The 25,837-nt window shown below is 36.5% G+C and overlaps 2 protein-coding genes across 2 annotated transcripts in view; both read right to left on the bottom strand.

The window, feature by feature from the left end:
• The window catches only part of LOC6617551, a 55,156-nt gene that overhangs the window by 14,644 nt on the left and 14,675 nt on the right, over positions 1–25,837 (bottom strand). The window contains exons 3-4 of the mRNA XM_002041829.2: positions 599–796; positions 383–503 (exon numbers count right to left, since the gene is read on the bottom strand). Of these exons, the coding sequence (XP_002041865.2) occupies positions 383–503; positions 599–796 (319 nt within the window). The remainder of the gene's footprint in view (positions 1–382; positions 504–598; positions 797–25,837) is intronic.
• LOC116802188 lies at positions 5,677–6,063 on the bottom strand (the record flags this gene model as incomplete). Its single annotated transcript, XM_032725728.1, has 1 exon — positions 5,677–6,063. A coding segment is annotated over one exon (387 nt), but the record flags the coding sequence as incomplete, so codon positions are not given.

Genomic DNA, 25,837 nt, shown 5'->3' on the forward strand with positions numbered 1-25,837 from the left:
CCCAATCGGGGGACGCCGAGGTGCCAAATGATGGCGTTGCAAGTCCCAGCAAATTGTCCAATTATTTATGGTCTTGTGCACTGAGCCGTTTTCCCCTGTCGCATTGATGGAGCTGATTCTCCGGTTTGGGTAGCGCGATTTTGGGGAGTGGGGCTAGTGAGAAAGGCGAGGATGGGGCGGTGGGAACGGATTGCGGATGGGGAGAATCGAGAGCTCTCCTCCGCAACGTCATCAATTGTTAATGCCAAAGTTGGACAGCTCACCCTTCAACTGTCGGTCAAGGACCCGTCATATTCGCGCACAGAAGTGTTAGCGCAAGAAGGACGAAGGACTTCGAACCTGAAATCCCCGGAACCCCTCATGCATAATTCCATGGGATTACCTGCAGTGGACTGAGGGACTCGGGCGTGGGCTCCTCGAGTCGTGGCCAAATCTGGTGCAGCGACATGATGGCCTCGTTGCAGAATCGCAGACCCATCACCTCCTCATCCTCGCGGCCATACCTAAAGTAGGAATGGAAAAATCGGCAAAATTTGAGCAAGCCAGAACCATTAACGGGTTGACCATTACGAGGAATGAAGAGAGGGCGTAAACTCACCGGAACGTCAGCGTCAGCTGGGCGTATACGCGATATCCCTGGATGGCCTTCGGATCCACGTAGACGATGCCCCTCAAAACGGACGGATTATTTCCGGTGAGTGTTATCTCGCGAGTGGGTAAATATAAAGTCAGCACACAATTTGGCGAGGTCTTCTTGTAAACACGCTGCGTTCCAAACTCATCACGATGAGTGGATCTGGGTGAAAAGGGAAAATATTCAGATTTCAACAAGGAAACCAACTTATCACATAATAAGATGATGCAAAATACGTAATATGCATACCTTAGTAAACGCTATATTTTGTGGCTTAATTACGTATGTTAATATTTATACGAGCTATCAAAATAACTAAAATGGCCAACAACCAAATATTTATTCTTGGCAACTTTAGCCAAGCCAATCAACTCAACTCCAACTGGCTTGCTTTAAAATGGCTTTATTTGGAGTGCACAAATACCAATGACTTCCGTTTGGTCGAACGTGTGCAATTCAGGCCTCATTAATCATTGATGCACTAAGGGGCCAATTGTGTGGCATGACTGCCACCCCGGCCACCCCAAAGCGAAATCCCAGACCCTTTCGATAACCGCAACATGCTGCCTGCCCCTTCACACGTCGGTCAGTAATAGGTTCAGAAATTTAATTTCCTTTCCGCAGAAGCCTTGTGGCTGAAATTAGAATGCAGTCAATTTGGCAAATTATCGCCCCTACAAATCGAGAAGTCGAAATGAGGAGGAGGAGGTGAGTCCAGTTCTGGTCCTCTTCTTCGATTTCACCCACACATTTTCGAAGGGCAAAGAACGTGGAGTTCTTGGGCCTGGTCGGCACAACCCGGGACGACAATCAACTTGTCACTGGTCCGCAAGTCAGGCCAACCGACCTGGCTGAAAGTGCGGTTTGCCAACATTTTCCAGCCACCCACACGGGCGACCTTTTGGGCCACCAACGAAGACACTGCGAGAAAATAAGCAACTTAACAAGTTATGAGGTCAATGCCATGTTAAATATGTTTTTTTATAAATAGAAAGCTAAATATGTTCTTCTTTATATTTATATTTTTGTATAATTTTGTACTGTGTTTTCTGTATTTTTTTTTTCAGTGCTCTTTCACCTGGCTGCTTGTGACAGGTGGGCAATTAGCAGGTGCTGCATCTGCAATCAGCGCACCACTATTCGCAGTCGTATTACCGCTCCCGTTCCCATTTCGACTACTATTTCCCCAGCCGTGTTGCATTTGAGGTCCGGATCCTTAGTTCTTGGCTTAGCAACCAAATGCCAGACCAGAAATGTGCAATTAAAATTCGTGCCGTGCGAAATAAAGATACTGCTCGCAACAAGGACCTTCCCAAAGAAGGGTCCATCAGTCCTTCGGTCCTTCAGCGTGTAGCTGTCATATGCCAAATGGCCCACAGCTCTTCAAGCTGAGTGTTTTAATTTGTTTCATTTTCATCATTTGCCCTCAAAGCGCAGAGAATTTATGTTCAACCAAATGCCCAAGGGACAGGTGGTCGTGTATTTCCGGAAAAATACTTTCGGATACAAACATATCCAAGGAAAACAAATGGTGGCTTCAATAATTAATTCAATGTATAATTAATGCTTATTATTGTCTGCCATTATGTATTGGCACGTTTGCTAGATATACTAATTGTAATTTTTATGAAGTAGAGCAAAACCATTTTGCCTTCAGGATGAAAGCTGATATGATTACATATTTTTGGAACATGAAGGAGTGTAGTTATGCAACAATGGCACAAGTGCTGGCTATATGAGCTGACTTGAAAGAACGCACTTTACCCAGATTATAGTTAAAATTTAATGAGCAAACGACTTCACTAACGTTTTCCGCCGGGACAAAGAGGTGAGAAAACAAGGGGGCGAAAGTGGCAAAAGTTTAATTTTACAGCGTATGGCTTGCGGCTTTTTGCAGATTTGCGTGCGGGGTTCGAAAACCAAATAATTCACATTTCGCAGCGAAATCTGTGAAATTCTGTGGGATACGGCGGAGGGTGTGGCTTGATTAAAACTGCAATCCGAGATTGCCGATGCAACAGCATCACCACAAATTCTATTTTTGCATAATGCTCTTCGTTGCCGAATAACAAACCATTGATATTGCCATAATAATAGAGCCGAAATACATTCTGAATGCAAGCACAAGACTTAATTAAACTGAAATTTATATATATATATATATAGCCTGAGAACTTTTTGAATAAGAGTAAGTACACAGGCAAGCAGGAAAAGTTCTTCAACTCGGTATCAAGTTTCAGCTTTTCAATATTCAGAAATTCCATTCTTGGAAAGGGATTTCGTATCGAATTACACCAAATGGTTGACAGCCAAGGAATAACATACTTGCAATAAATATAATACGAATTAAGGCTTTTCCAAGAGGATTTTGAAACATATTAAGTTGCATACCATATGTTGCACAAAAATGTACGAAGCTCACAGCTCGTTTGAATGCATTTTTATTAAATAACAAGATGAGAACACACTTATTCAATTTGTGATTTTATCAAGGCTTATGCTGTTTCTTATATTCCCAATTTTTGTGTGGTAAATATAAATAGTCTATCCAATCAATATCTAAATCCAAACTCAGGGTTTCTCTTTCTTTTGATTAGCTTTGCATTTCAACGAAATTGCATTTACGAAAGAAAACCAGATTTTGCGAAAGAGAATAAATGCATGTTTATGCTATGAAAAATGAATACCTACATATTATTTGCTTAATTGAGAATGCGATCTACTGTATATTTATCATTCAGTTGACTGCAGTCATTTGCTGATTTCCGTTTGGCATAATTAAAAAATCAGTAAGCCGTCTTTGAGTATCGATTAATTTTTCATTTTCATTTTATAAGTCCGCTTACCGATTACGGCAAATGACCATAGAAACTTGGTTACGCAGCTGCCGAAGGACCCACTATGTGTATTTCTTTCAGAAACTAATGCCCAACTTCATTCCCGTTGGCACTCGATTACTTTCAGGTGATTTACTAGATGAAGATGGAGCGAAATGACAGCAATCTCGATTTAATGACACCAACTTGAAAACGCAATCGCCGAACGATGAAAGAGGCGCTTTTTCTGATTAAACGTGAACTACCAGACACCTGTTAATCCAAAGCTATGACAGCGGCTGATCGATGGGACTCGCGATTGGACAGTGGAAAATAGCTATCGGTGGATATAGCTCTCGGCACCGCCACCTGCGGCCATTGTGATGCAATTAACGGCCCAAGGCCAATGCCAGCCAATGCCAACCAATGCCAATGTCAGTGCATCAAGGATAATGCAGGCAGTCGGCTGCGGGGATGCAGGATGCAGGATGAGGGATGCAGAAAATAAAATCGCATTCGCAATGGGTAAGAAGGCAAATCGAATGAGCGCAATGTCAACAAGCGGCAAGGTCAGGTAATTTGCACTCAATGCAGGTGGTGTCCATTGTCAGGAGCCAGGGAGCCAGGGTATGGGGGATCAGGGATCGGAATCCACATTCTTCCCTGCGATTAATTGCATTGCCATGTATGGTCAATAGTGACCAAGTGACCGGTCATCTACGTAAATGGAAAACGAATGCGGCGGCATCTCCATCGCTGCGCTAATTCAATTCATACACTTGGCAGTTGCGTGGGCATGCTGAGTTCCTAAATCAAATACATTATTCAGCCGCTATTCATCAGCTGCCGCTGGTTAGTAATTAATTAATTTGCCGCATGTCGTCGTGATTGATGGAGCGGTAAGCCGCAGAGGAAGTGTCAAATGCTAAACGGGGACATTTCAATCCGTTCAATCCGAGTAAACACCCAAACATGCACCTCATTGTGTGCAATAACAATTAGGTGAGCTGAGTTAATCATGAACTGATAAACGGAAGTGCAGAGCTAACGGGGGTTCGTTGTCAATTTGATGAATAAATTATAAATAGTATTAAAGGTGCAAGTGTTTAATACTTATTAATATTATTACATTTAAATGAAATGATGTTGTACGTTTATCATGAACATATCTAGGTTCTTAGTAGTAAAACAGTAATAAACTTAAGCTTGCTTAATTGCTTGCCACCTGGACTGAATAGCTTAATTACCTAATTTTCAGGGAAATCGAAATTTAATTTGGCTTGGTGTAACACACCTAGTTGGGCGTTAAAGTGGGCGGTCAACCGATGCCACTTAATCCACTTATCTGCAATGCGAATTCTAATCCCGATCCCCCATTGCCACAAAGTTGTTTCGCGTGCCTAAGTATCGAGAATCGAGTATGAGTATGAGTACGAGTATGACTACGAGTGCGGGTAGAAGACCCAAATGGGTATTTCGGTTGCCCCAAATCTTCATTTATACTCTGATTTCTGGACAGCCGTATTGTTTTATTGATATTAAGTGCGGTATTGTTGTCGTGATTTGAGAAGGGTCTTATTCACTTTCGCATGCAAAGATTGTGCACATAATTCAATCGGGGCCTGGCATCTTTAAGTGGACGCACCGTCAAGGTTTTTCTCGTGGAATGGCATTTTAAATATTTACTCATTAAACATGCCTAGCACAGCATTCTGTATCAGATTTTACTACTTAAGGTAACATCGCCTCTGATTTCTGCACGGCGATAAATGACATAAGTGAAATTTGTCATTTAACATCTTATATCTAATCGAGGAGAGTTTTTTTTTAATTAAAAGAGATTTTTTTGTTATGTTAGTATGAGACAATAAAAAAATGATGAAGACAGTGAAATGGAAAACTGCTAAATATATTCTGTCATAAAAGCATGGTCATTAAATTTTTGAGGACCTTTAAACAAACAATTACTGTATTTAAATTTCGAACTCCTCTTGTTTTTTGTCAGTGCATGGCCATCCACTTGTCAGCTGAATATTTAGCTCGCCGTTTTTATTGTTTTTTCCTTTATTATGCTGCTCCTTGCTGCTTAGCAGGACATTAAGTATGCGCCCGAGTGGCCCAAGCAGCATCTGTGCAGCAGGCGTTCGCGTTTGCAAGTGTGTGTGTGTGAGTGTTGGTTGGGGTGTGTGCGTGTGTTAGTTGGTATGTTGTTTACTGAAGGACCAACTACCTGTGCGGATCATGGAACTCCTCGCCGGTCTCCACGTCCAGGAACAGCTCCTCGCTGAGAAAGCTCACGGAGCGGCGAAGATTGTCGCCAGCAGAAGTCACCTCCAGCTGCGAACTGCTGGGATTCAGGCTGCTCAGCGACGAGGACATTGATGCTTGATTTTGATACTGATTCGGACTCGGATTCAGGCTCTGATTCTGGTACTGGTACTGTTTCTGGTTGTGGCCTTGTGGCGCCCCCGGTGTGCCCAGTTTGGCCGAGCTTGAACTGAGCCCTCCCAGGGGCAGGCGGTCCATTAGCTGTGTGAAGCGATTCTGGCGCTTGTGGTTGGTGTTTATGTGGATGCTACTGCTGTTTGGACTTCGTTGGGCAATAAAATATAATCAGTGTATCATAATCATCATTGGAATCATCATCATCGTCAGTAGGAGGAGGAGCAGGAACAGGAGCAGGGGGCAAAAGTCGGACACGTCGGAGGTGAAGAAATGACAGAAAGTTGGTTATACAGGTGTGCATTACATATGTACGCTGCCAAAATGGATGTATATGGGTTTTGGGGAATATATATATATCTATTTATATATGTACATATCTCAACTGTGTACCTGGACATCTGATGAGCGTATTTCATTTCGTTTCATTTGATTTCGGTGTGAGCGCAGTTCGAGTTTTTATTGCCTTAAACGACTGGGGTGTGTATATATATTTAGTGTTTTTTAGTATTATATATCTGTTTGTTTTCTTTGTTTGCACGACTGTTTATTTGTTTGTTTGTTTACTTTGGCCCCTTGTATGTTGCTGTCTATTGATGCAGTCTGGTTCTTTTTTTTTGTTTTGTTCGCGTTCATGATTTGGTCCCGGTTTTATGCCATTTCACTTTTTACGACCTTTTCGTTCATTTTTACATATTTGCAGCATATTTGGTAGCGTTTCGTTAATCTTGGCAGTTAATAGAAGCCTGGCACAGGGTATAGGGATCAGGAAGGATCTAAACTTCGAGTTTTTTTCTGGTTTCGATTTGGCAAAATGTCGGAGGGCACTCGTTCAATACACAGGACATTGGAAAACTTGGCATTTTGTACATTAAATTTACAGTTGACCACAGGCCTTTTAATTAAATCAAAATAAATAAGTACATGTTTACAGGTAAATATGAGCAAATAACATAATTATTTGCTGAAACGTATTTGCAGTTTGTATTGTTATTTTGTTACCGCATTTGATTGACTCTATTGTTCAATATTTACAAATGATATTTACACATTGGGGGAATAAGCGTAAAAAGTCCAAATTAAATTGACACGTTTGTTTGGGGTTTTCACATCCGCTCATTTTATAAATTATTTCAAATATGCAACCGCTGTCGAGATTCGTGGAACAACTTGATGGCGCTTTTTGTTTTCATGAATATTTGCACAGTGGCCTCAATAAGCGAGCAGATACTGAAATTTAATTTAATTCCCCCGCTTCCAGGAACTCTTTGTATTATCCACCATTTACCCTCAACCTCAGTGATTTTTTTCGAACGCATAAAATAAAGAACATGAATATTAATGTTTAAGTATTGCAAAATATAACAAAGTGGTACAAATAATAAGTGAATTTTGACTGGAAAAATGAGAATAATTGTGAGCTATTAAATTACTTTCTGTTTACGTGGCTTTCAACCTTAAATGTTTATTCCCGTCCTCAACTTAGTGCTGACTACGATTTACCGAAATTCTTGCTCAAGGATTCTTATGTCGAGATTTATGTGTATTTCCGGTGTGTCCTTTTGCCTTGACTGTGCGTATGTGTGTCTTTGTGTCTGTGCGATATTATTTTTATTGTAATTTAATGAGTTCTGAGCCCAGGGCAGCTTCTTCGGCGGAGGAATTGAGAAATGGATTTGAGCAAGAAGTGTGTATACGTGAGTGTATGTGTGTTAGTGGCTTTGGGGGATTTTTGTACGAGTATTTTGCGGCAACTGGCAAAACCCATCATCATCAGCAGCTGAGACAGCTTCCAATTGCGCCTTAATCAGTCAGTTGTCTCCTGCCCCGCCCACTTGGTCGACATCCCCTGACTCCTGGCCATCCCCTCCCACTTCATCCTGTTTATTCTGTGACCTACTGATAAAAATATAGGACTCCTGGCTGGCTTGTTTGTTGACAGCTGCTGGTGACGGAATTCAAGATGACTGAATGTGAGTTTGAACAAACGTAAGTATCCCGAAGCCACAAATTAATCCTTTTATTAAAATCCAGTGTCTCTAAAAGTGAGATTACCCCAATTTCGCACAGTAGAAGTCGTCTTTAATGTTGAAATGATTATGTACTCATATTTTCTTCAGTTTATTACGTTTAGCAGGAATCGATTCAAAGTACTGCATTCATCTATAAGCATACGTACACCATTCTAGATCTACCATCTATCTTTGAGGATACCTTCTTCCATTTGAATGCCACTAAGAAGAGGAGTTCTCAGCAAACAAAAAGCACACATACGTTCGTACATATATGGGTATTCCGGTGAAGGCTTGCAACCTTTATGGAAAAATAAGAGAGAGTGGGTTTTCCCAGAGAAAACGTATGGAAATTAAGAAAAAAAAGTATGAACGAAAGAAAGGTAGTTCTCGTGCATGTAAATCAATAAGCTATCAATTACTTGGCCAGAGTAAATATTGATGTGAACCTAAACGAGTGTATGGCACATGCCCCTGTGTGCGACACTCTGTTTATTAATAACTCAAAATGCCAGCCGCCTCAGAAAATGGAACAAACTTGTTAGCCAAGCTGAAAGACTTCGGGCCACAAAGCGAATTTCCCGGTAATGGAGTCCGATTGTATACATGTTGCTTGCTCACCCACAGACACCCCCTTACTCACACTCACTCACACACGCATATACGCACTCATTAAATGGCAATTTATGCGTTAGCCTGGCGCCCTCATGTATATTTAACGACAGTGGCCCCGTTTATCGCCAAAACGAGTACGAAACTGCCAACTGCCAATTGCCAACGGCCAACGGCCAACAAATGAGAGCGAAAGTTTTTCAGCACTTGAACTTGGCCAGAATTCTGGCGAGCTCTACACATTATCGATTTACATCAGGTTCTGGCCATTTAACTTAGTTAACAGGTTGTCAGTGGTGCGAAATTTGATGCATTTTAATAACACTTGACCTAAACACTCTCAAAAGATAAGTTCGTAATTACTTTTAGAAGTTTTTAGTATGCTCTTGAAGCGTTGAAACCAGTTTTGTTTACTGTTTAATAGTAAACTTGAAAGGCATACTTAATTAATAGTTAATTGTAGTATTAAAAAGGCTATCCGCTCTGGAACACATTTTTGTTGTGGTTAAACAAACTAGTTTCCCCGTACTAGCCATCGATTTAATCTGATTTGAGGCATATAATGCGCATATTGATTAGATTGTCCTGCCCGCATAAGTAGGCAATAGTCCCAAGTGAGTCTCATCCCGCCAGCCGGGTGTTTCCGGTTTAATTATGTTTGGCCACCCAGAGGCCGAAACTCTCCAACCTCCCACTTTTGTCAACATTTTCGTCTGGCCTTGGAAAAACAAATGGCACCGGGTAGCTGTCTGAACAGCTGACGGGCTGGGCAAAGGATGCGGGAGTAAATGCAGGGGTTGGCTCAAGTCAAATTAGCAAACATTTTGGAAAATATTTACGCACAAAGTCCTTTGTCAATTGGCCAAAACCCGACGATCAAATGAGCCGCAGCTGTGTACACACGGCTATACGTGTGTGTATGTGTGCAGGATGTCGCATCCTGTCTTCCGGTGTTTGTGTCCCTGTGTGTGTGTTTGTCTGAAAAAGGGCCTTCAGGCTTTTCGGTTAGAAGTTGGAAGTTTACCGCGGTAGAAGTTTTTTTGGAAAAGGCAGAATGTGTGCCAACAACTTAGAAACAGCTTTGAAAAACGACAAAGTCGACTGTTTTGTGTGTTGTGGTTTGCAATTAGACTTTCCATCAGCTTGGTTACATTTCATTTCTCGAAGCTAAGAAAAAATGCAGGCGGAGAAATCATCGTTTACCTTGGAGATTTGTCAGGCTTTTCACTAAGCTAATGTTACCAAACTTCTACACAGTATTTTGGACCAATGTCATGCTTAAAGCAAAGCTCTCTCGAGGATTTAATATGTATGTAAAATGGTCAAGGCAATACGCACGGGAAGTCAGTTAAATCATCTATCGGAAGGGGAAAAAATGAATTTAAAGCAGTGCAAAAAATTGCGGCAAAAGAAACAGCCATCAATAAATAAAAACAGTTGCCAATTCAATCCTGTCAACAAATGTAAAACCGCATAACAATATAATTGTCGCTTGTAAACTGGTGACTATAAAAAAACCTCTAAAATGTGCCGAACAAATAACGAACTCAATCTGTCACACTTTAACCATGAAAAGGATACCGCAAACAGAGAAAAAGGGGCCGGATATGTGTATACATATATATTATATATATATTGATATGCACGATGACATGAAATGATTCGCAAAAATCCTTCGATGCTAACCCAATTTGCACTTCAGTTGGGCGCTGACCCGGCGATTGTCACGCATCGAATGCAGCGGCACGTGTCCTGGATAACGCCCCTTCGTGGCCATACCTCCCCCTTCCCCCTGGAAAATCACCGCCCCGCCACGCCCCACGGCAGCTTAGCAAATGCTTAGCCAAGAGCAAAGTATAACAAAATCTGTGGCAGCAACATCAAGTAGCCGCCAGCGCGCCCTCGCTCACCGCCTCTCTCTTCGCCATGCTTTCTCCTTTCTTCTTCTTCGTTTCCGCTTCCGCCGGCCAGGTTGGCCATGTTGTTTGTGTGTGTGTGTACCAGAGAACTGCAGCCCGCCACTGTCACTCTACGTCCACCCGATAAACACTCGGTACTCTAGGCCCCCCTGTGTTTTTTGACTCAACACAAAATACTCGAGTGTTTTACCAACGTGGTGTTATTGTTACGAATAAAAACCACCCGAGGCCTGCTGCGCAATAACCGTTTGGGTGAGTGGATCAACGATCGGCCGCACGTCATTTTTTGTATGCGGGCTGCAGTTCTCTGGTCATTTTTTGTACGCCTAAAATTTGTATGGGTGAAAGCGCGACGGGTATAAGAAATGAAGGGTAAAAGGGAATACCCAAGAAAAATTTCGTGCTCATGTCTTTGCTCTTTGATGTACTCAATGGGTGCCACCCGTTTCGAATCATTGCCTTATTAATGATTAATGATAATAATGAGTATTAGCTGAATACTCTAATGACAAATATTCTTATATAAAGTCATTTTTGAAATGAATTTTGTGACATTATGTACTATTATTTTTACTATCATCTATATTTAAATAATAATAACGGTAATAATATATATAATATATAATAATATATAATATAATATATATAATTATATAATATAAAATAATATATAATATAATATACATATATATATATATATATAATATAATAATTAAATTACATATATATATATATTAATAATATATAATATAATATATATAATTATAATAATATATAATAATAAGATGAAGGGCATATTTTACAAAGTATTCGACAAAGTCTAGAGCCACGCCGAAAGAATAGTGTATGGAGTGTAAAACGTATGGAGTTACGCATCTTGTCTGTGACTCGACTATCTACAAGACCACCCGAGTATTTTTAGAAACACCAGAGTATTTTTGGAAACACCCATGTGTTTAACGGTAAACCCACAAGTGTTTTTGTCACTCATCCCTTTTTAGGCATTTGTCTTTTTGAGACTGTTTGTCTTCTCTACCCTCCGTTATGGGTGCTGAGTGTGATCGGCACCCGCGACGCAGAGCACCGTATTGATTCGGGTGCGCGCACAACGGGGTGTCTTGTCTGCATGTTCAGATTTATACTGTGTGTTTGTAAGTACCCGCGATGTGCGTGGCGGGTAGCACCCGCACACAAAATTGTAGGGTGTGAGTCGAGTGGCAAAAAATGCCACCCTTGCAGTTCTCTGGTGTGTACCAGTGCGTGTCTGAGCACGTTAAGTGTGTGTGCTTTGAAGTTTTTATATCTACATACAAATACAGATGCGTGCCCTCCTTTTTCGGGGTAGTGTGTTTGCTTTGCGTTTTGTTTTGTTTGCGTTAAACCAAAAACGCTAAAAAGCAAAAAAAAAGAGGGCGAGTGGTAGGCAGCGCTCTCTAATACACTCGCTACGGAGGCTCTGAGTTTTCGAAAAGCCATCAAAAGTCGTGGCTTTTTTTCGTGCGCTCTCTTCTGCAGAATTTTATACTGCGGCAGAGTCTGCTTGTTTGCTTTAGTCGAGTTTGAGTTAGTACTTTCTACGTTTTCTAGATTAGTTTGGACTGGGTTATAAATAATGGCGCACACTAAAAGTAATTAGTAATAGTCCCTGAACAGAACAAGTGATGCTACCACATCAATTGTTCGGCATGTTTAAGGAATGTTTGGGGACGTTTAATGGAACTTCAAATGGTTTATACTCCGCCAACTAACGAGCATTTCATTAAAATTGGAGATCTAGTCGAAACGAAAAACTCAAAACCTCTGCACGGCTCAAAGGCATTGCTTCCCATGGGCTAAACTTGGATTCCTTGTGAAATGCTAACGTGGTAAACACTTAAACAAAAATATATATAAGAATATATTTAAATATGCCTTATATTTCCTGTCAAAAATTTTAAATTGTTAAAATAATATTTCAGAACACATATGTTACTTGTTTGACAACCATTTCCAATAATGCGACTTAATTTAGTTTTTTTTTTTTTAAGTGTAAGAAAAAGCAAAAACGAGCTCTGCTTTATACCCCTTGTGTTCCCTACCCTTTCGTATGAGTTCTTTGTGTTGATTTCGTTTCATGTTTGCATTCAGTTTCGTTGGTTACTTTTCCATTTCTTTTGCTACTATTCGGCTTTCGGTTTACGAAAAGCAACGGCCATAAGGGTCAGTCGAAGGGTCCTGCCAAGTAAATTAACCTACGCCTATGGCTTGAATGCGGGCCGAGTTTAACGCCCCGGCGAGAATTTTGCGTTAGTTCGACAGAACATTTTGAGCAAAGGCAATTGCATTCCGCTCCTGTCGCGCGTCTAATTTGCTATGAATACAAATTGAAAATTGATTTGAGAAATGGCTCAAATAAAGACACATAAATGAAAACGATTTGCGAGGTGTGTTCGTGAGCCTGGCCAAACAGGAATTCACCTGCCGTCGTCGTTGCCATTTTTTTTCTCTCACTTTTTTTCACGTTTTTACAGCCCTCAAGCAGCGAGCTATTGATTTTGTTTCTCTGACCCAAATCCAGGACTCACGGACGGAGGTCTGTTCCGCATAGCATGCATAATTCACGCGCCTTAAATTGTGCTTCAAGCATGATTGAAGTGGCAGGGTAAGGGTCCTGGGAACTCGGATAGCAGGCAAGGTCTGTGTTTCGCGCCAAATTAGTTTATCTTTTGATTTAAATTCCAATTAGGTTCATTCTTTGCGGCTTTCGGACATATTTACTTTGCCATTGGGCCACAGGGCGTATGTGGAACGTTTAGTGTGTGCAGGGTTTTATTAGTTTACCCCTGTCATCGGCCGACACTAAGGGTGAATCAGTACTCTGACAAAATCTTTGGAAATACGGGTTTAAATACAGCATTTAATAACTCGTTGAACTCGTAATTAGAACTCGTAATTTGGTATTTTGATCAAAACATTGGAAATATTGACCCAAATATGGAATGTCATACCTCGTTGAGTTTGTTTTTTAAGTCCCAATCGATTTGCATTCAAGTTTGGAAATTCTAGGATTTTTTAATTTTTCGAAAATTTTGATGATGGTACCCCTTACAAAAAACGCGAAAATTTTGACAAAAATTAATTTTACCAAATCCGTTTAAAAGTGAAATGTGTGGTTAGTATTGGTTATAAGGAGTATAAAATGGTAATTCTTTTTGCTGTCTGACCATTTTTAGTCAAGTTATAGCCAAAAAGGACAACTTGAAAATTAAGTTTTTTGCCAAAAATAATTTTCCAGATTTTTGTCAATAAAATAATCAGTATTTTGATCACACCATTGAAAATAATGACCCAAATACGGAATGTCATACCTCGTTGAGTTCGTTACTTAAATCCCAATCGATTTGCATTCAAGTTTGGGAATTCTAGGATTTTTCAATTTTTGCAAATTTTGATGATGGTACCCCTTACAAAAAACGCGAAAATTTTGACAAAAATTAATTTTACCAAATCCGTTTAAAAGTGAAATGTGTGGTTAGTATTGGTTACAAGGAGTGTAAAATGGTACTTTTTTTTGATCTGCGACCATTTTTAGTCAAGTTATAGCCAAAATAGCCAACCTGAAAATTAATTTTTTTGCCAAAAATAGTTTCTCAGATTTTTTGTGAAAAAAATATTTGGTATTTTGATCACAACATTGAAAATAATGACCCAAATACGGAATGTCATACCTCGTTGAGTTCGTTACTTAAATCCCAATCGATTTGCATTCAAATTTGGGATTTCTAGGATTTTTCAATTTTTGGCAAATTTTGATGATGGTACCCCTTACAAAAAATGCGAAAATTTGGCCAAAAATTAACTTTACCAAATCCGTTTAAAAGTGAAATGTGTGGTTAGTATTGGTTATAAGGAGTATAAAATGGTAATTCTTTTTGCTGTCTGACCATTTTTAGTCAAGTTATAGCCAAAAAGGACAACTTGAAAATTAAGTTTTTTGCCAAAAATAATTTTCCAGATTTTTTGTCAATAAAATAATCAGTATTTTGATCACAACATTGAAAATAATGACCCAAATACGGAATGTCATACCTCGTTGAGTTCGTTACTTAAATCCCAATCGATTTGCATTCAAATTTGGGATTTCTAGGATTTTTCAATTTTTGGCAAATTTTGATGATGGTACCCCTTACAAAAAATGCGAAAATTTGGCCAAAAATTAACTTTACCAAATCCGTTTAAAAGTGAAATGTGTGGTTAGTATTGGTTATAAGGAGTATAAAATGGTAATTCTTTTTGCTGTCTGACCATTTTTAGTCAAGTTATAGCCAAAAAGGACAACTTGAAAATTAAGTTTTTTGCCAAAAATAATTTTCCAGATTTTTGTCAATAAAATAATCAGTATTTTGATCACACCATTGAAAATAATGACCCAAATACGGAATGTCATACCTCGTTGAGTTCGTTACTTAAATCCCAATCGATTTGCATTCAAGTTTGGGAATTCTAGGATTTTTCAATTTTTGCAAATTTTGATGATGGTACCCCTTACAAAAAACGCGAAAATTTTGACAAAAATTAATTTTACCAAATCCGTTTAAAAGTGAAATGTGTGGTTAGTATTGGTTACAAGGAGTGTAAAATGGTACTTTTTTTTGATCTGCGACCATTTTTAGTCAAGTTATAGCCAAAATAGCCAACCTGAAAATTAATTTTTTTGCCAAAAATAGTTTCTCAGATTTTTTGTGAAAAAAATATTTGGTATTTTGATCACAACATTGAAAATAATGACCCAAATACGGAATGTCATACCTCGTTGAGTTCGTTACTTAAATCCCAATCGATTTGCATTCAAATTTGGGATTTCTAGGATTTTTCAATTTTTGGCAAATTTTGATGATGGTACCCCTTACAAAAAATGCGAAAATTTGGCCAAAAATTAACTTTACCAAATCCGTTTAAAAGTGAAATGTGTGGTTAGTATTGGTTATAAGGAGTATAAAATGGTAATTCTTTTTGCTGTCTGACCATTTTTAGTCAAGTTATAGCCAAAAAGGACAACTTGAAAATTAAGTTTTTTGCCAAAAATAATTTTCCAGATTTTTTGTCAATAAAATAATCAGTATTTTGATCACAACATTGAAAATAATGACCCAAATACGGAATGTCATACCTCGTTGAGTTCGTTATTTAAGTCCCAATCGATTTGCATTCAAGTTTCGAAATTCTAGGATTTTTTAATTTTTCGAAAATTTTGATGATGGTACCCCTTACAAAAAACGCGAAAATTTTGACAAAAATTAATTTTATCAAATCAGTTTAAAAGTGAAAGGGGTGGTTAGTATTGGTTACAAGGAGTGTAAAATGGTACTTCTTTTTGATCTGCGACCATTTTTAGTCAAGTTATAGCCAAAATAGCCAACCTGAAAATTAATTTTTTTGCCAAAAATAGTTTCCAAGATTTTTTGTGAAAAAAATATTTGGTATTTTGATCAAAACATTGGAAATATTGTCCCAAATATGGAATGTCATACCTCGTTGAGTTCGTTACTTAAATCCCAATCGATTTGCATTCAAGTTTGGGATTTCTAGGATTTTTCAATTTTTGGCAAATTTTGATGATGGTACCCTTACAAAAAATGCGGAAATTTGTCCAAAAATTAACTTTACCAAATCCGTTTAAAAGTGAAATGTGTGGTTAGTATTGGTTATAAGGAGTATAAAATGGTAATTCTTTTTGCTGTCTGACCATTTTTAGTCAAGTTATAGCCAAAAAGGACAACTTGAAAATTAAGTTTTTTGCCAAAAATAATTTTCCAGATTTTTTGTCAATAAAATAATCAGTATTTTGATCACAACATTGAAAATAATGACCCAAATACGGAATGTCATACCTCGTTGAGTTCGTTACTTAAATCCCAATCGATTTGCATTCAAGTTTGGGATTTCTAGGATTTTTCAATTTTTGGCAAATTTCGATGATGGTACGTACCCTTACAAAAAATGCGAAAATTTGGCCAAAAATTTACTTTACCAAATCCGTTTAAAAGTGAAATGTGTGGTTAGTATTGGTTATAAGGAGTATAAAATGGTAATTCTTTTTGCTGTCTGACCATTTTTAGTCAAGTTATAGCCAAAAAGGACAACTTGAAAATTAAGTTTTTTGCCAAAAATAATTTTCCAGATTTTTTGTCAATAAAATAATCAGTATTTTGATCACAACATTGAAAATAATGACCCAAATACGGAATGTCATACCTCGTTGAGTTCGTTACTTAAATCCCAATCGATTTGCATTCAAATTTGGGATTTCTAGGATTTTTCAATTTTTGGCAAATTTTGATGATGGTACCCCTTACAAAAAATGCGAAAATTTGACCAAAAATTAACTTTACCAAATCCGTTTAAAAGTGAAATGTGTGGTTAGTATTGGTTATTAGGAGTATAAAATGGTAATTCTTTTTGCTGTCTGACCATTTTTAGTCAAGTTATAGCCAAAAAGGACAACTTGAAAATTAAGTTTTTTGCCAAAAATAATTTTCCAGATTTTTGTCAATAAAATAATCAGTATTTTGATCACAACATTGAAAATAATGACCCAAATACGGAATGTCATACCTCGTTGAGTTCGTTACTTAAATCCCAATCGATTTGCATTCAAGTTTGGGATTTCTAGGATTTTTCAATTTTTGGCAAATTTCGATGATGGTACCCTTACAAAAAATGCGAAAATTTGGCCAAAAATTAACTTTACCAAATCCGTTTAAAAGTGAAATGTGTGGTTAGTATTGGTTATAAGGAGTATAAAATGGTAATTCTTTTTGCTGTCTGACCATTTTTAGTCAAGTTATAGCCAAAAAGGACAACTTGAAAATTAAGTTTTTTGCCAAAAATAATTTTCCAGATTTTTTGTCAATAAAATAATCAGTATTTTGATCACAACATTGAAAATAATGACCCAAATACGGAATGTCATACCTCGTTGAGTTCTTTACTTAAATCCCAATCGATTTGCATTAAAGTTTGGGAATTCTAGGATTTTTCAATTTTTGGCAAATTTTGATGATGGTACCCCTTACAAAAAATGCGAAAATTTGGCCAAAAATTAACTTTACCAAATCCGTTTAAAAGTGAAATGTGTGGTTAGTATTGGTTATTAGGAGTATAAAATGGTAATTCTTTTTGCTGTCTGACCATTTTTAGTCAAGTTATAGCCAAAAAGGACAACTTGAAAATTAAGTTTTTTGCCAAAAATAATTTTCCAGATTTTTGTCAATAAAATAATCAGTATTTTGATCACAACATTGAAAATAATGACCCAAATACGGAATGTCATACCTCGTTGAGTTCGTTACTTAAATCCCAATCGATTTGCATTCAAGTTTGGGATTTCTAGGATTTTTTAATTTTTCGAAAATTTTTACAAAAAACGCGAAAATTTTTTTTTTTGATCTGCGACCATTTTTAGTCAAGTTATAGCCAAAATAGCCAACCTGAAAATTAATTTTTTTGCCAAAAATAGTTTCTCAGATTTTTTGTGAAAAAAATATTTGGTATTTTGATCACAACATTGAAAATAATGACCCAAATACGGAATGTCATACCTCGTTGAGTTCGTTACTTAAATCCCAATCGATTTGCATTCAAGTTTGGGATTTCTAGGATTTTTCAATTTTTGGCAAATTTTGATGATGGTACCCTTACAAAAAATGCGAAAATTTGGCCAAAAATTAACTTTACCAAATCCGTTTAAAAGTGAAATGTGTGGTTAGTATTGGTTATAAGGAGTATAAAATGGTAATTCTTTTTGCTGTCTGACCATTTTTAGTCAAGTTATAGCCAAAAAGGACAACTTGAAAATTAAGTTTTTTGCCAAAAATAATTTTCCAGATTTTTTGTCAATGAAATAATCAGTATTTTGATCACAACATTGAAAATAATGACCCAAATACGGAATGTCATACCTCGTTGAGTTCGTTACTTAAATCCCAATCGATTTGCATTCAAGTTTGGGAATTCTAGGATTTTTCAATTTTTGGCAAATTTTGATGATGGTACCCCTTACAAAAAATGCGAAAATTTGGCCAAAAATTAACTTTACCAAATCCGTTTAAAAGTGAAATGTGTGGTTAGTATTGGTTATAAGGAGTATAAAATGGTAATTCTTTTTGCTGTCTGACCATTTTTAGTCAAGTTATAGCCAAAAAGGACAACTTGAAAATTAAGTTTTTTGCCAAAAATAATTTTCCAGATTTTTTGTCAATAAAATAATCAGTATTTTGATCACAACATTGAAAATAATGACCCAAATACGGAATGTCATACCTCGTTGAGTTCGTTATTTAAGTCCCAATCGATTTGCATTCAAGTTTGGGATTTCTAGGATTTTTCAATTTTTGGCAAATTTTGATAAAATGCGAAAATTTGGCCAAAAATTAACTTTACCAAATCCGTTTAAAAGTGAAATGTGTGGTTAGTATTGGTTATAAGGAGTATAAAATGGTAATTCTTTTTGCTGTCTGACCATTTTTAGTCAAGTTATAGCCAAAAAGGACAACTTGAAAATTAAGTTTTTTGCCAAAAATAATTTTCCAGATTTTTTGTCAATAAAATAATCAGTATTTTGATCACAACATTGAAAATAATGACCCAAATACGGAATGGCATACCTCGCTGAGTTCGTTATTTAAGTCCCAATCGATTTGCATTCAAGTTTCGAAATTCTAGGATTTTTTAATTTTTCGAAAATTTTGATGATGGTACCCCTTACAAAAAACGCGAAAATTTTGACAAAAATTAATTTTACCAAATCAGTTTAAAAGTGAAAGGGGTGGTTAGTATTGGTTACAAGGAGTGTAAAATGGTACTTCTATTTGATCTGCGACCATTTTTAGTCAAGTTATAGCCAAAATAGCCAACCTGAAAATTAATTTTTTTGCCAAAAATAGTTTCTCAGATTTTTTGTGAAAAAAATATTTGGTATTTTGATCAAAACATTGGAAATATTGACCCAAATATGTAATGTCATACCTCGTTGAGTTCGTTACTTAAATCCCAATCGATTTGCATTCAAGTTTGGGATTTCTAGGATTTTTCAATTTTTGGCAAATTTTGATGATGGTACCCCTTACAAAAAATGCGAAAATTTGGCCAAAAATTAACTTTACCAAATCCGTTTAAAAGTGAAATGTGTGGTTAGTATTGGTTATTAGGAGTATAAAATGGTAATTCTTTTTGCTGTCTGACCATTTTTAGTCAAGTTATAGCCAAAAAGGACAACTTGAAAATTAAGTTTTTTGCCAAAAATAATTTTCCAGATTTTTGTCAATAAAATAATCAGTATTTTGATCACAACATTGAAAATAATGACCCAAATACGGAATGTCATACCTCGTTGAGTTCGTTACTTAAATCCCAATCGATTTGCATTCAAGTTTGGGATTTCTAGGATTTTTCAATTTTTGGCAAATTTTGATGATGGTACCCTTACAAAAAATGCGAAAATTTGGCCAAAAATTAACTTTACCAAATCCGTTTAAAAGTGAAATGTGTGGTTAGTATTGGTTATAAGGAGTATAAAATGGCAATTCTTTTTGCTGTCTGACCATTTTTAGTCAAGTTATAGCCAAAAAGGACAACTTGAAAATTAAGTTTTTTGCCAAAAATAATTTTCCAGATTTTTTGTCAATAAAATAATCAGTATTTTGATCACAACATTGAAAATAATGACCCAAATACGGAATGTCATACCTCGTTGAGTTCGTTATTTAAGTCCCAATCGATTTGCATTCAAGTTTCGAAATTCTAGGATTTTTTAATTTTTCGAAAATTTTGATGATGGTACCCCTTAAAAAAACGCGAAAATTTTGACAAAAATTAATTTTACCAAATCAGTTTAAAAGTGAAAGGGGTGGTTAGTATTGGTTACAAGGAGTGTAAAATGGTACTTCTATTTGATCTGCGACCATTTTTAGTCAAGTTATAGCCAAAATAGCCAACCTGAAAATTAATTTTTTTGCCAAAAATAGTTTCTCAGATTTTTTGTGAAAAAAATATTTGGTATTTTGATCAAAACATTGGAAATATTGACCCAAATATGTAATGTCATACCTCGTTGAGTTCGTTACTTAAATCCCAATCGATTTGCATTCAAGTTTGGGATTTCTAGGATTTTTCAATTTTTCGAAAATTTTGATGATGGTACCCCTTACAAAAAATGCGAAAATTTTGACAAAAATTAATTTTACCAAATCCGTTTAAAAGTGAAATGTGTGGTTAGTATTGGTTATTAGGAGTATAAAATGGTAATTCTTTTTGCTGTCTGACCATTTTTAGTCAAGTTATAGCCAAAAAGGACAACTTGAAAATTAAGTTTTTTGCCAAAAATAATTTTCCAGATTTTTGTCAATAAAATAATCAGTATTTTGATCACACCATTGAAAATAATGACCCAAATACGGAATGTCATACCTCGTTGAGTTCGTTACTTAAATCCCAATCGATTTGCATTCAAGTTTGGGAATTCTAGGATTTTTCAATTTTTGCAAATTTTGATGATGGTACCCTTACAAAAAAAACGAAAATTTGGCAAAAAATTTACTTTACCAAATCCGTTTAAAAGTGAAATGTGTGGTTAGTATTGGTTACAAGGAGTGTAAAATGGTACTTCTTTTTGATCTGCGACCATTTTTAGTCAAGTTATAGCCAAAATAGCCAACCTGAAAATTAATTTTTTTGCCAAAAATAGTTTCCAAGATTTTTTGTGAAAAAAATATTTGGTATTTTGATCAAAACATTGGAAATATTGACCCAAATATGGAATGTCATACCTCGTTGAGTTTGTTTTTTAAGTCCCAATCGATTTGCATTCAAGTTTGGAAATTCTAGGATTTTTTAATTTTTCGAAAATTTTGATGATGGTACCCCTTACAAAAAACGCGAAAATTTTGACAAAAATTAATTTTACCAAATCCGTTTAAAAGTGAAATGTGTGGTTAGTATTGGTTATAAGGAGTATAAAATGGTAATTCTTTTTGCTGTCTGACCATTTTTAGTCAAGTTATAGCCAAAAAGGACAACTTGAAAATTAAGTTTTTTGCCAAAAATAATTTTCCAGATTTTTTGTCAATAAAATAATCAGTATTTTGATCACAACATTGAAAATAATGACCCAAATACGGAATGTCATACCTCGTTGAGTTCGTTACTTAAATCCCAATCGATTTGCATTCAAGTTTGGGAATTCTAGGCTTTTTCAATTTTTGGCAAATTTTGATGATGGTACCCTTACAAAAAATGCGAAAATTTGGCCAAAAATTAACTTTACCAAATCCGTTTAAAAGTGAAATGTGTGGTTAGTATTGGTTATAAGGAGTATAAAATGGTAATTCTTTTTGCTGTCTGACCATTTTTAGTCAAGTTATAGCCAAAAAGGACAACTTGAAAATTAAGTTTTTTGCCAAAAAGAATTTTCCAGATTTTTTGTCAATAAAATAATCAGTATTTTGATCACAACATTGAAAATAATGACCCAAATACGGAATGTCATACCTCGTTGAGTTCGTTATTTAAGTCCCAATCGATTTGCATTCAAGTTTGGGATTTCTAGGATTTTTCAATTTTTGGCAAATTTTGATGATGGTACCCTTACAAAAAATGCGAAAATTTTGACAAAAATTAATTTTACCAAATCAGTTTAAAAGTGAAAGGGGTGGTTAGTATTGGTTACAAGGAGTGTAAAATGGTACTTCTATTTGATCTGCGACCATTTTTAGTCAAGTTATAGCCAAAATAGCCAACCTGAAAATTAATTTTTTTGCCAAAAATAGTTTCTCAGATTTTTTGTGAAAAAAATATTTGGTATTTTGATCAAAACATTGGAAATATTGACCCAAATATGTAATGTCATACCTCGTTGAGTTCGTTACTTAAATCCCAATCGATTTGCATTCAAGTTTGGGAATTCTAGGCTTTTTCAATTTTTGGCAAATTTTGATGATGGTACCCTTACAAAAAATGCGAAAATTTGGCCAAAAATTAACTTTACCAAATCCGTTTAAAAGTGAAATGTGTGGTTAGTATTGGTTATAAGGAGTATAAAATGGTAATTCTTTTTGCTGTCTGACCATTTTTAGTCAAGTTATAGCCAAAAAGGACAACTTGAAAATTAAGTTTTTTGCCAAAAAGAATTTTCCAGATTTTTTGTCAATAAAATAATCAGTATTTTGATCACAACATTGAAAATAATGACCCAAATACGGAATGTCATACCTCGTTGAGTTCGTTATTTAAGTCCCAATCGATTTGCATTCAAGTTTGGGATTTCTAGGATTTTTCAATTTTTGGCAAATTTTGATGATGGTACCCTTACAAAAAATGCGAAAATGTGGCCAAAAATTAACTTTACCAAATCCGTTTAAAAGTGAAATGTGTGGTTAGTATTGGTTATAAGGAGTATAAAATGGTAATTCTTTTTGCTGTCTGACCATTTTTAGTCAAGTTATAGCCAAAAAGGACAACTTGAAAATTAAGTTTTTTGCCAAAAATAATTTTCCAGATTTTTTGTCAATAAAATAATCAGTATTTTGATCACAACATTGAAAATAATGACCCAAATACGGAATGTCATACCTCGTTGAGTTCGTTACTTAAATCCCAATCGATTTGCATTCAAGTTTGGGATTTCTAGGATTTTTCAATTTTTGGCAAATTTTGATGATGGTACCCTTACAAAAAATGCGAAAATTTGGCCAAAAATTAACTTTACCAAATCCGTTTAAAAGTGAAATGTGTGGTTAGTATTGGTTATAAGGAGTATAAAATGGTAATTCTTTTTGCTGTCTGACCATTTTTAGTCAAGTTATAGCCAAAAAGGACAACTTGAAAATTAAGTTTTTTGCCAAAAAGAATTTTCCAGATTTTTTGTCAATAAAATAATCAGTATTTTGATCACAACATTGAAAATAATGACCCAAATACGGAATGTCATACCTCGTTGAGTTCGTTATTTAAGTCCCAATCGATTTGCATTCAAGTTTGGGATTTCTAGGATTTTTCAATTTTTGGCAAATTTTGATGATGGTACCCTTACAAAAAATGCGAAAATTTTGACAAAAATTAATTTTACCAAATCCGTTTAAAAGTGAAATGTGTGGTTAGTATTGGTTACAAGGAGTGTAAAATGGTACTTCTTTTTGATCTGCGACCATTTTTAGTCAAGTTATAGCCAAAATAGCCAACCTGAAAATTAATTTTTTTGCCAAAAATAGTTTCCCAGATTTTTGGTGAAAAAAATATTTGGTATTTTGATCAAAACATTGGAAATATTGACCCAAATATGGAATGTCATACCTCGTTGAGTTCGTTACTTAAATCCCAATCGATTTGCATTCAAGTTTGGGATTTCTAGGATTTTTCAATTTTTCGAAAATTTTGATGATGGTACCCCTTACAAAAAACGCGAAAATTTGGCCAAAAATTAACTTTACCAAATCCGTTTAAAAGTGAAATGTGTGGTTAGTATTGGTTATTAGGAGTATAAAATGGTAATTCTTTTTGCTGTCTGACCATTTTTAGTCAAGTTATAGCATTCAAGTTTGGGATTTCTAGGATTTTTCAATTTTTGGCAAATCTAAGATTTTTTAATTTTTCGAAAATTATTATAACAAAAAATGCGAAAATTGACAAACATTTTTTGTTCATTATTCGTTATTCTCTTTGCTATACGACAATTTTTAGACAAGTTATTATAAAAATTCCCTTGGAAAATTTTGAGTATTTGCCTTAAGCCATTTTCCGAATTTTCGGAAAGTTGACCATGGTACACGGATCAATTTAGTTTTGGTTACCTACGAAAGTATAAATCACATTTGAATAAAATGATTTTGTGTTGTGTTAATTTAAGCTTCACTGCAGGTAAAATAATTCCAGAAGGGCGTTGCGCGATTATTGCATTCCCATGGGGGAAACACCTACGCAAACATGTTGACTATGATTAAGGGCTAATTATGTTAGCACTCGTGTTAAAATACTCGGCGCTATCATTACATCCACCAAGTTAGCACATACAGTTGTGAGTGCGAGTGTTTGCATGTGAGCGTGCAGCAGGTGAGACCCCAAGGATAAGGATATAAGGATAACGGATAGAGCCAGGAGTTGGCTGACTGATTTTAATCTCAACTGCAACGCACTCAGAGCACCAATTAATTACACAATTAGCAAACCGAATGATAGTGATAATTTAAAAGGAATATCAGGTGGATGCACTTTAAATGAAATAATTAAAGATAGTGGCTTAAAATGGCAATTAGAATGCTCAGATACATTTAGTATGCCGGAATTATTTCAATGTACATCATAAAAATCCTAATGACAAGTGCCCGAGGAGCCGTGAGCTAAATAGAGTTGAACATCCATGCGAAAATGGCTAATAACTTTTATTGGCAGGGAAGGAATCTTTATGACCTAAGTCAAAAATACGAAGGATCCCTAAACACTCGCTCAACAAAAGAAATCATGATGTGGAAGTACACCTAAGTATGAACTTTAATTTGCCGACCAGCTGCTTTGGAAGCCCAAAAAGGACGAAGCGCTAGGATATGCAATGCTATAACATTTTCATAGCACACTTGGCAGCGCCTTTAATTGCCGGACTAAGTCCAATTCATTGCCACTCTGCTCAACTCATCATTCCGCTGCTGCTGATGCTGCTGCTGTTGTCCTGGCGACGTCGGAAAGGTCCTAGGTCCTAGGTCCTGTTTCCTGTTTCCTGGTTACTGGCTGACAGGCTGAGCCTTTTTTTGGACAGCTTCCGCTTGGCAGCATTTTGGCTTTCGCCCGCTCGCCCACTGTGCCGGCGAATTGTTGTGGAGCACTAAGCCCTTTGAGGGCTTTGCTCGAATCCAAAAACGATTATGCAAAATGTGGTGCAATGAAATGGGGGATCCTGGATTCTGGTTCCAAAATGCTCGAATCCCGGAATCCTGGCGAAACTATTGCCGTATACTAGGCTTTTGTTACCGCCACGTCAGAGCCCATGGGAAATAATAATGGACACCAGAGAACTGCAAGGGTGGCATTTTTTGCCACTCGACTCACACCCTACAATTTTGTGTGCGGGTGCTACACGCCACGCACATCGCGGGTACTTACAAACACACAGTATAAATCTGAACATGCAGACAAGACACCCCGTTGTGCGCGCACCCGAATCAATACGGTGCTCTGCGTCGCGGGTGCCGATCACACTCAGCACCCATAACGGAGGGTAGAGAAGACAAACAGTCTGAAAAAGACAAATGCCTAAAAAGGGATGAGTGACAAAAACACTTGTGGGTTTACCGTTAAACACATGGGTGTTTCCAAAAATACTCGGGTGTTTCTAAAAATACTCGGGTGGTCTTGTAGATAGTCGAGTCACAGACAAGA

This window comes from Drosophila sechellia, chromosome X (genome assembly GCF_004382195.2).
Source record: "Drosophila sechellia strain sech25 chromosome X, ASM438219v1, whole genome shotgun sequence".
Lineage (NCBI taxonomy): Eukaryota > Metazoa > Arthropoda > Insecta > Diptera > Drosophilidae > Drosophila > Drosophila sechellia.